General features: G+C 36.7%; 1 protein-coding gene across 1 annotated transcript in view; it reads right to left on the reverse strand.

Moving 5' to 3' along the window:
* IPO5 (importin 5) overlaps nucleotides 1-12,128 on the reverse strand; it is a 44,963-nt gene that overhangs the window by 16,142 nt on the left and 16,693 nt on the right. The window contains exons 8-15 of the mRNA XM_076361955.1: nucleotides 11,925-12,045; nucleotides 8,210-8,297; nucleotides 4,932-5,038; nucleotides 2,419-2,543; nucleotides 2,240-2,329; nucleotides 1,974-2,147; nucleotides 1,526-1,744; nucleotides 187-270 (exon numbers count right to left, since the gene is read on the reverse strand). Of these exons, the coding sequence (XP_076218070.1) occupies nucleotides 187-270; nucleotides 1,526-1,744; nucleotides 1,974-2,147; nucleotides 2,240-2,329; nucleotides 2,419-2,543; nucleotides 4,932-5,038; nucleotides 8,210-8,297; nucleotides 11,925-12,045 (1,008 nt within the window). The remainder of the gene's footprint in view (nucleotides 1-186; nucleotides 271-1,525; nucleotides 1,745-1,973; nucleotides 2,148-2,239; nucleotides 2,330-2,418; nucleotides 2,544-4,931; nucleotides 5,039-8,209; nucleotides 8,298-11,924; nucleotides 12,046-12,128) is intronic.

The raw sequence follows: 12,128 nt of genomic DNA on the forward strand, positions 1-12,128 counted from the left end.
CCTAAACACAGTTCTGTAAAAGACTCTAAGGCCATCTTAGAGAAATCAATCTCAACTTTTGTAAGACATGTTGAACAACTAGTCTGAATGTGTAATTACATGGGGGGGGAAATGTCACATCGTACAAAGAACATTTTTAATACTAACCAATGAGCTACGCACTATAAAAAGACAATTTTAACATACCTGTGGATCATCATCTTCTAGATCACTGAAGTCTGTTTGTGTCTTCAGTAACAGCTGCATTACATCTGATGCATCCTGCATAAACTAGATAAAGGAAACAACTGTTTTTAAAGGCAAATTAAAAGGGTCATTTCTGAGACTTAACACCAAACAATTTAAGTGAGCATTTATGTCCAACACACTATCAAGACACAAGCTAAAGCTGGAAATAGACTGAAATGTGGATAAAAGTGAAAACACATGTTCTTTTTCTGGAAGTATCACCAAGTCATTCTTGTCTTAAGCTTCACTATACCTCTATTCATATACTTGAAAGCAGAGGACTATTTAAATAAAACACATCATAAAGAAATACTAATACTCACAAAGCATAATCTGACAATTCTAACTTCTCCAGATATCCTCCTTACTATGTTGACTCTTTTACAGAGCTGGGATAAAAGCTGACAGCATGAGCTACTTACTCATGCACTTGTAATATTTTAGGTCACGTCAGATGCCCCAATGATGTTACGCTTATCCTCTTTTCACTCCCCACATTCCCAGTAGTCCTCCAAGAATAATTTATTAAACACATTATGTTTAAAATCTGTTTAAAAAATTTAGTTGCATGAATGGTAAATTTACTGGTAGTCCTTCTAAGTCCAAGGAAAGGGCTGGTAATTTGGGGGCTGTTAGTATTTTTGTACTGCGTACATCACATTATTTTACTTTGGAGTATGATTTTCTGTTTTCTTCACTCAATAATTATTAATGCAAAGTTGCTATGAGAATATCACTTAGATTCTTACACAGTCCTTCACAGTTCTTTCTTGGTACTTTCACAGAGACACATTTTAACCAACTTACCATCAACAAAAAACCCTGCTAAATACTTCAAGCCTCATGACAAACAAGTACTTCAAGTTCTATTACGAGCACATTTAAACTTTTTCAGGCATCCACATACAAAAAACAATGCTAAGTTTCCTTTTAACTACATACTTTTTTACCTGCCATTCTGACACTGCCTAAAGGAGATGCTCCAGTATTTCTCTTAAGGCAAAAAAAAAAAAAAAAAAAAAAAAACAAAAAGGAAGGAAAAAATGCTTGTTTTCAACATTGTTCCCTATGACAAGAATAACTTAAGCTGTAATATTTTTGTAAGATTCTATTCTGAATTTGTGAATCTAAACAGCAAGACAGTTACGTCAGAAATGAAAACATGAAGACAAACACAGAAATCATCAACAATGTAGCTCTGTGTTTAACAAGTGAATATATTAATTCAGTGTTAACACCGCAGAAAAAAAAGGTGCTTTAAAATATATTTAGACCATTAGACAAGATCTAAACTTACCTTTTCTTTACCAACAGCGAGACCAATTAGGCTGATGCATTCAATAGTCTTTCCTCGTAAAAGTCTTAATTCCTTCTGAACAGCATTCTCAACAATGTGTTTTAAAGAGGGCATAAATAAGTCATAGTAGGGAACAAACTTCTCCTCTGCTGTATCTGCAACTGATGCAATTGAAGTCACAACTTGCTCCAAAACTAGCTTAGTGCCTTTCTGTATCAACTTGGAAAGAGGAAGAATAAAGCGTTTTATTTCTAAAGCACATATTTTACTTAAAAGCATGCCAAATCTAAAGAACTTTCTTGCATGTATCCTAATTCTTGTCAGTTTAACACTACTGACTTAGTGTTAAATGTCTACTGACTTATTTCAGACATCTTAGTTCAGCTAAACTTATTCTGCGTATGTGACAGATTACCCACCGTGAAGCAATTTGTTCAGTATATTATACCTCTTGTAATTTTATCACCATAGTGGAATGAAGGTGCTTCACTAGATTATCCAAATATGGGATAAGCAGTGACTTGGGACAATCTTCAGTGAAGTTTATGAGTGCTGCAGCTGCATGGGCTTGAACACGCTGGTTGCCTTGATCCTCCATGGTTTGCAGAAGAGCTGCTATCACCTGAAACAGTAGTGTTTATTTTCAGAAAAACAAGTTTCTGAAAGGGGAATAGTTCTACCACTTTTTTTTTTTTTGACTATTCTACTACTTGCCTTCTCATGAAATTTCTTTTGAAAACCAGGTGCGAAGTCAGTTGCCATTTGTCCGATAGCATTACAAGCAGCATATCTTACTCTTGGATGCTGGAAAAGTATTTTCCTCAAATAGTTAACAAGTAGTCATGAGAGCAGAAATTAAAACATTTTGAAATAATTAATTGAATTAGACTCACAGGATCCTGAAGGAACAGCAAAACAAAATTAACTATCTCATTTAAAATTCCCTCCATCTGTTGGTGGCAACCTTCTCCAATGGCTGAGAGTGCCATCAAGCCAGCATGCCTGTATTTCCAGTCAGCTACAGATGAGTAAAAAGAAAATAAATATATATTATTCATTTTGGAAGCTATGAAGCACCACAAAGACAAATCACCTTTTTTGGGGGGATGGGACAGGAGGAGGAAGAGTGAAGAATAGGAGAGGGAAGGGAAATTGATGCATCTACTTGATTTGTTAAATACTTTTCACTTTTCCTCATACATACTTCCAGAGAGGCACAAAAATTTGAGTATCTAATCCAGGCCAAATCCAGACCTAGAAAAAAGAATTCTAAACTGCTGATACAAGTATGTACATGGTACTAAAACCTGGGAACTACATTTTCATTAAATGAGCTAATCAGGGAAACATCAAGACAGTATTCCCCCCCCCCCTTTTTTTTTTTTTTTTTTAAATGATCTCAAAACAGCCTGTACCTTCCTCTTTAGGTCAGGAAGGAAAAAAGGTCTAGTGAACCAAACAGTATATAAATTTAAAACAAATAAATAATCAGAACTAAACTTTTCAGCAGTCTCCCCAAGACTGTTTAAGAACGGTAACGTTCCATTTAGGGATGTAAAGCTTTCCCCCCCCACCCCCCAGTCCTATTGGCCTATTCTCAGGCTAGTGGGTATTGTTGAAACGGATCTTTCACACCCCTATCCTTTTTCTTTAGGCCAGGGAAACATATGAGAAACTCCAATTTCTTTTATTTACTTATACAAAAATCTTCCTCTGCTAGAAACCATGGGGATTACAGAAGAGAAAACCAGAAGAACAAACAGGTTTATCAATCGACCTGCAGGAACTTCTTTCCCAAAATAATGCAAGATTTAATTGTTGGTGGTAATGAATTGAATTCATTGAATTCCTGAAATGGAGAACACCAGTTCAGAGTACCGGAATCCTGACACTCAAGCTTCTGTTTGATCAGGATGAGATGAAATATCATCTTGACAGAAGGTACAGGGAAGAAGCAGTTTATTTCGCTGCTATTTAAGTTCACTGGCTGTTCCTAGTTAAGCCTGCACCTCTTGTTACTCTCACTGTATTACTATTAGCATGAATTCCACACTTGAAATTAATGATACTACAAAAGGAAACGCAATCATGTTTGGACCATCCAGCTACCCAATCCAAACCCAGAAATTTTAAATTATTATTTCAATAAACATTTGTGAGAAAAGCACTGGGGATAAGAGAAGGGAAAGTTTGATTTCTGAGACTACTGATGATGTTTTGATCTAAATGTCTTCATCTTTCCTCCCAACTCCCTACCAGTGAGAGTCTCTGAACCAAACAATATCTATTGCACTTCCCTTTTCCAAAAAGTACTATTGGTTATGGAAAGCTCTGACCCAGCAGAAAGAAAGCATCAGGCATCAACTGCATGACTTCTCCCCTTCACAGGACTCAGGTCTTAGAGCCATTAGACTCCACACCTTTCTGTGGGTACTATGAAACTAGGCATTTGCTAGCCTTCAAGCTATTGACACTGGAAGAGTCAGGTTAATCTGTTTCCTTAATAAAACTTTCTTTACCATAAAAATTAATTCCAAACAGACTTTATAAGTGTTCACAAACTGCAGGTGGTACCCTGAGCAGCCCTATGTTCCATATTCAATATAGTAACAGTCTTTTTTGGACTGGGTTTTAAAGCATAAAGGTAGGAAAAGTACTCAGAACTTTTGCATCATCTTCTACTTCAAAGGCTCACAGCAGAAGTCAAGTGAAAGCACATGCAACAAACGCACAATATTTTTTTGAATGATTGCCTGAGCAAGCATTACAGGAATTTTAAGAGGAAAAGAAGCATACAAAGTAACTGATAAGAATATATGGAACCACCTCATGAAACAACTATTAAAATCAGCATACCAAAAGACAGACAGCCTACCACAGACTTCTGTATTTTGGTTGATCAAATTACAGGGGGGAAAAAAAAAAAAGAATAAGTTTTCCTCTATGAGCTGTAATATATTAAAATTTCCCTTAAATGCAGCACTTCTGAACAAACAAAAAAATTGAGCTACAGAGTAACAGGTGGCAGTTTAGGCACACTTAAGGTACTGTGAGGCACTGTACAGGAATTTAGAGAACATTCTATAGTAAAAAAAGTCTTCCCTTATTTATATTTAATTCACAAACTGTGTTTTAAAAAAAATGTACTGTTTTAGTTTTGACATCTCCATTCAGCTGTCCATGTTACAGAAAAATGTTGTAATGCACTGTGTCTAAGTTTATACCTTTTCTTAACTATGATTTATTAAACTTCCAAGTTCACAGCATTTACAGTTTTTGCTGCTGAAATCAAAAGTGGAAGCATACAAAAAATATATTAAGCAGCTAAACATAAAGATTTAAGAGGTATCGAAGTTCCTGGAAATGACAGAATTGTAAGAAAAAAAAAGAAAATGCAGTTACTTACGATTCTGAAGCATTTGCATAATATGTTCTTTAATCATAGGTAAAACAAGTTTTCCTCCAAGGCCACATGCCATCCTGTCCAGTGCACTCTCACCAGCAACTGCATTGCTAAATATCAGTTACAGAAATATCAGTGGTTTGATATCTACAATAAAACAAACAGTCCAACAGGGCACAGAAGTGCCCTTTCCTGCAGTTCTAGTCTTCAAACTTTTGCCATCTGAATATACATGAGCCTCCATAAGTAAATAAAGCATACCCAAACCCAAAAGCACACACACCAGTCACAAAATAATTATTTACCCTCCACCTGCATTTATTATCTGTAGCTCATTGATTAAGTCTAGTACCAAAGAAACTTGGGCCTTACTAGCACTGAAGGTATAGACTGAATTTTACAACAATTACACATACCTAGAAAGCTGAAACTAAATTTGCAATGAATTAAGCAGTAATACTGGCCATCATCCTTTTGTCATGAGAACACAAACCAATTCAGACTTGCTATAAATCAGATGAACCAGCAGAATTCAAGTTTTAGCGCATAAGAGACCTTTCCTGCATGGCTGCAGCACCAGTACTCTAGTAGCATGTTCTCTTGCCAATGACTCAGGCAGAAAGCATCCAGTCCAGGTGAGGAATTTGTGACTCTCAGCCAGCTCCAGAAGTGAGAATAGCCAAACATCATCTGTGTAAAGTGACTTGTTCCACCCAATAGAATTATTCCCTACAGAAAAGCGAGAAAGTTTCCAGGACACAGATAACTCCTGTTACAGCCTGGGTATGGCTAGCACTGTAATAACTCAAGGTTATTACAGTCCATCCTAGACACCCATGCTGATGGAAAAACCGAGTAGTGGTTCAGAAAGGGATGAATCTCCTTCTTTCACGTGTCAGTCAGCTGGGTCAGAAATAGAGGTCTTCCAACTATTAGGCTTGAATCCCCAAGTCTCATTACAAACCATAAACAGCCTAGAAACTCACATGCTGTGAACAAAGGTGTTTGTGCAAAGATACTGAAAATACTGTATTTGTCCTTCAGATTAGTTGCGTTCAAATAAACAGACACATCACCAGCAGGACAACAGAGCATGGGCACAAAGTTTTGGATTGGAGCAAACTCACTGAAGTTAATGGCAGCTTTCATCTGAAATTACATTCCTTGAGCTCTTTCCTTCCACCATTAATTCATACATTCAGTTTGAGGAAATAAAGATAGTCTATCTTAGAAAAATGACCACACACCTCCCTGCAATGTTTGCAAGGCTTTTGCCAGGAAAAGAGGAAGTTGGATTAACCTTTTCCTCCTTTAGAATTTCACTGCCCTATGAAGTCAGAGCAACAAAAAGCTGGAAATGCTAAAATATTCCCTGATGCTTTTGTGTAGGCTGACTCACATCCCCCTTAGTCAGATCCGAACACACCCTAACTAGGCTACAGCCTGATGATCATTAGCCTGTTTCTTGGACTACACAGAAATTCCAGGCTTCTTATGAAGCTACAAAGACTCAAGCACCAGAAGAGGTTAGCGTGCACATCAGCTAATCAACAACTCTCCACAAAGGTGAACGTCAGTGGTGGGAAACACATAGTAACATGAGTAAACCTGCTAAAAGAAAAAACTAACACCACACACAATCACCAGAGACTAGCTGATGTCCAGTATTTTGTGTCTAAGCCTCAAGCTCTCCTATGACTTAGAGGGCCAAAGGAACTACGTTTCTCCTTTAGGCTAAGGTTGCTGAGCATAACTGGTTTTCTGATCTTTGCTCACTCTACTTGCAACTTGTAACAAAGAAGGGAGAATTTTCACTCAAAAATCCATAGGCAGCTAACTTGTGTTTAGAAGAACAAAGTTACTCTGCTGACAATAAAGAGAAATTGGCATGCCTCAAGGGGATGATTCAGAGTACTTACTAAGCTGCCTAAAGCAGCCCATCTGAATAAAATTCCACACCCTGAAAGGCTTGATGAGGATATGAACTTTAATATTCTATTTCCCTTTGAAACCTAGCTGAATGAAAAGATTCAAATACTTGACAAACCTGAATGCAGTGGTGTCTGACAGTTCTACCTGTATGGCAAAATTTCAAAGCTGAGGAAACGAAACAGGTTAAAAGGGTCTGGTCTACCATGTGAGAGGGGGAAGAAAGGACAGCTTACTTTCAGTTCCATAATCAAGGGGAACAAAAAAAAAAGTATCCCAAGTCAAGCAGAGATTAAACTCTTTCTTCCATAAATTCCTACATATCGGTTTTGCAAGTGTCTTTACACGCCCGATATCTAGTAGGAGTTGCTATACAGTTCAGTGGTAAATCAACATCTCTTCTATTGCCTGTCTTCCTATGAAGACCTCAAAGTGTTCTGTGACAAATCGTTTCAAAACACTAATTACATTTGAGTCTTCAAGGAGATGCCAGATGTGGCAAAAAATGTCTGGACTGGTAAATGAACATCCATGTCTTTACAGAAGTGTGGAGATAGTTATCTCCTACACATATTTCTGCTTTCTTCTACTTCATTTTAACTGTATTTGGACAAGAGCAGATGTAACAGGATGCTGTAGACAAACCACTGTCTTTCTAGTGACAAGTTGGAGCAAGCTACAAAGCATGCAGGAATAAGCAAATCAGAAACACTGGACATCTTTAGACCTTTCTCACCTAAGACACAACAAGATAAGCTACTGCTAGCCATTCCAAGGGATTTCAAATAATAGCAAAATCATAATATTTTTGAGCTAGATGAAATCCAGCAAGGAATTCCACTATGCATTCTGATGTCCTTCAAAGGTAGGCAGCTTTTTTCTTTAACACCACCTTTTCAAGGGCATAGATACAGAAACATATGAAGAGATTGGTTGTAGATGATTAAACAGGTCAGTATCCTTCAGCTTTGGTTCCAGCTAACTTCAGGATAAGCCCTCAATTTAAAGGGTTAGGAGCAGTGACTTCTGAACTGAGTAACAAAAATGACAGAAGAAACAGAAGTCTGAAAAGTTAAAACAGACAAGAGGACATGCAACTTGTAAAAGTAAATTACAGCAATACACGAAAACTGAAAAAATTTACTTACTTGCTGAACAGTACCTAAATAACCTACATATAAACTGTCTGAGAACAGTCATATATACTGCTCATGACCGAGGGAACAAAATTAGAAGAGTTACTTGAGTAAAGAAAAAGTAATGCACTGTCATCATTTGCATCTTGCACTTAAAATCTGCCTTTAGCCACACAGTCTTGATAAAAATATCGAAACAACTCGTTTCATAATTACCTGTCAAAATCATCATCTTCAAGCTCATCTGCATTTGCCCAATCTTCATCTTCTTCCAAGTCAACCATCATTGCTAACATTTGAGGAACTGGAAAAAAAAGTTTTAAACTCAGGTTGCTTTCTTAAAATAGATTCTTAAATAACAAGCATAACATTTAAGTTCTCTCCTTTCAAAAAATCATTGAAGAAACAAACTCTTCTTCCAGTAGCAGACAGCCAAGTCTGTCAAACTGCATCAGCCAATAATTCAGAATAGATTTTCAGAAATGTATTTTCAGAACATTCAAATCAAGAGTAAAAAAAAGTTGTGTATTTCTTACCAAGACTCATAAGTACAACGTAAGATTTTTTTAAAATCATGAAGATTGTAAAAAGTCAATTCCTTAATAAAGTCTAAGTACCCTGAAAGAGTTAAAAATAGTATTATATGCTTTAAGAACTCAGATAGACTTCATTCATTTTACTGAAACTCTGACATCATCCTTTGAACATTTACTGATGAAAGAGACTATATTCATTATAGAAAAATAATACTCAACCCTTAGTTTTACTAACATCATAAATTTTGTTAACTGTATCTACAGCAGTCACTTAGCATAAAGCTTTACTTTTACAATAAGGTAATGGTTTAGAACTCGAGATTTTTCCCCACTTAATGTAAATTTTTCTTTTGTACCATGAAAATATCTTGCACATAATAATCCACCAGTTTTCTACTTCTACCTCCGTAGATTGATTCTGTCTGCTCTTCTCAGTATAAGTCTTCATAGAGGCTATTACACAATCATTATCATAATGTTCAACTACTATGCAATAAGCAACATCTATTCTTCTGAGTTGTTCTCACAGGAGGAAGGAGTGCAGTGATTTGTCTATTGTAAGCCTGCCTGTTCCTGTGCACTTCAGAAGCCCAAGGGGTGAAAAGTATACCTTGCACTTTCAGAGCGAAGTAAAGTGCTCTTAAGTATTCTTTACTTCGTGCTACAGTAACCACTCAGAGCAGTCATTTGAATTCAACATCATTTATGCAAAAAAGCTTCACTTTGCCCTGGAAACAAAAGTTTTCAGTCAAATACTCAACCTTTGAGCTTTAAGAATCTTTTTAGGACAGTCTACCATGCATCTTGAAGACAGGCATCATAGTTAACTGCCTTCGCAGCAACCTACCTTAAAAACTAGTACGCATACAGTAGTTCCTGCTGCTGCTGAGGTATATATTACTGAAACCGATTAGGTATACTGCAACTGGTGAATTTCATAATATACTTACACTACTGTAATCTACAATAGAGGCACAACCCTAAGCAAACTCACTTCCCCATACATCTGAACAGATGAGAAACTTCTGGTCAACTGATGACAGAAGAAAATATTGCTCACTGACAGCATTGGGGGGCAAGTATCAAGAAAAGATCAAATTATGGATTGATTTGCTTGACATGGCTAGGTATCTTCAGCCAGAGATTATACCATGGCTGCAAAAACCTTCAGAGAGCTTTTATATACATATCAAGATAACTTAATGGGCATTATGAACACTCAAGCATGATGCCCACATGTCAGAATTCTATATTCTTACTAGTCACTGAAAATAATTTCCTCAAGAAAAAAAAAGTATTCTAGCCCAGAAGCTTTTCAGACACAGACACTCATAAGCACACACGTGAAAACGATGTATCGTCACACCTCTGAAATATGGAAGTCAACCATCATCTACCACAAATGCTACATGGTTCCAAAAACTGATGTCATAATGTTTGTTGCTACTAACAAGCAAGGCTGAGAACAAACTGTCATCCAAAGCTGTCTGGCCATCATTATATCTGGAACCTGCAAAAGCTTGTAAACATGTTGTTTCTTCTTGATGTTTAATATGAATGTGGTTGCCAGTAAGCATAGTTTCACAAAGAATTTTTTTAAATGTAGAGTTGTGCATTAAAGTTTCAACATTGTCCCAACAAGCCCTCAAAATTTAATTATTGCCAATATATAGACTGTTTACAAACAAGTTGAGGATGAGCCCATTAAGCCTGCTTCTTGTCAGAGCATGCCACGACTCTCCATTTTCTGGCGACTGGGCAAAACTACAGCCAAAGATAGGCTGCAGCTCTAGTTTCTAGGGAAAGAGCAATAAAACACTCTGCTATCTTGAATACTGAGCTCAAGGAGGGAAGTCTGAACCCAAATGGAATTCCTAGTGGATAACTGGCACACAGGACACCCTAAATCAGCATCATGTTCAGTAAAACCAGGATAAAATGACAGTTTTGCCTAAGACCCAGTTCTAGTTGTGAAGATCAAGTGATCTGGCAACTGTTTAGTTGAATGAATGCCTTTTAAACTAAGGCACAAAACTAAGACAAAAGCAATCCTTTTTGGCTACCTTTTTATCATTCTCTGAACATAACTGCTTTACTAGCTCTGCAAAAATAAATGTCTTTCACTTTAGTGATTCATTAATATTAAGAGCAATTTTGCAATGGGTTGCAAACCAAAGGCATTTCATTCCCACATGGTGCCTTATGTTAATACAGTGTCTTTAATACAAGTATTTCATTCCTAAACAGCAACTAGCAACCCAATATAAAAGTAATACATTCTAAAGAGATATGAGGTACACTTCTCCACTATGCTGCCTGACCAGATAAGAAGCTTGTAATGATTTGGGGGACAGCAAGTGTCAAGCATTAATATTCCCAACAAGCTACAAGATGGAGTGAAAACAGCATTCTAAACATTTTCAAATTTCAAAATATATTCTAAAAGAATCTGTTCTTTAAAAAAACTATTCTACAAGTAAACAAAACTTCTAGTCAATAGTTTAAAAACTTAAGCCAAGCAGATCCAGTTTACAACATTTTCCAGAAGTTTTATGATTATTTTAGTGACATGGATATACACAACTTTCCCCAGCCCAAGCACACAAGTAAAAAAAGTTGCTTTTTAACAGATTGTCACTATGCAAGTTTCAGAAAACAAGCAAGAATCTAGGCAAATACAAGCATACAGGGAGGGAAAAGAATCTTCCCAAGAAGCAGGCTACATTACTGTGTCAGTGCCCTAATCTACTCACAAAAAGGGTTTAAAAGGCAGAGAAATACCAGTGTGTACAGCATTGCTGCTGGGGCTGTCCAGAAGACAGCTATTTTTAGTATCTCAAATAATAATGCATGATTAAAAAAGTGCCTCTCCAAAGAATTCACAATCCGCACATTAAATAGACCAATTAGACTATCTCTAAGTATTTATATAAGCATCTGATTTTTAATTCACAGCTTTAACTCAACACTGAAGCTCAACATGCGTGCTGAATTCCTTCAGTCTTCAGTTGCCAGTACCACAGAGTATCTGGCCTACATACCAAACTTCAAACGTAGAACTTCAGAACTAAATGCATCAACTTTTTTTTTTTTAATACAGTACAAATGTCCAAAGCCAGCAGAAAAGCATGAAAGTAGTATTTTCCTTGGAAACATCTAATGAAGAGTCTACTGTATTTTTATTCAAATTGTTCGTGGCTGCATAAGCACAGATTAATTTAAGAAGAGTCATAATAAGAGGGGGGTTTCTCCATAAGAAAACTCAATTCAGCATCACCTAAAGTTATCAGCACCAGCAAACTGCGTTAGACATGGTTTTGCCACTGACCACCTGCAAAGTCAGTTTAACACTGTAAAGGAATTGTTTCAACAAAGAAAATGAGTAAAATACTTACTAGCTTGTGCAACAATGTTTGTATGCCTCCTCAGCATAGCAGCAGCAGTTTCTGACAAGGTCACAATTACTTCAAGCGCCAACTGACGCTGCATGTTACTGAGACTGGCATCTGCACACAACTACAATCCAGAAGATTAGAGCAAATGGTTAGAACAGAAGTTTTGGGGTGGAAAGATTGACTTTTTAAAAAATTCCTAGCTTT

The sequence above is a fragment of the Aptenodytes patagonicus genome, chromosome 1 (assembly GCF_965638725.1).
Source record: "Aptenodytes patagonicus chromosome 1, bAptPat1.pri.cur, whole genome shotgun sequence".
Lineage (NCBI taxonomy): Eukaryota > Metazoa > Chordata > Aves > Sphenisciformes > Spheniscidae > Aptenodytes > Aptenodytes patagonicus.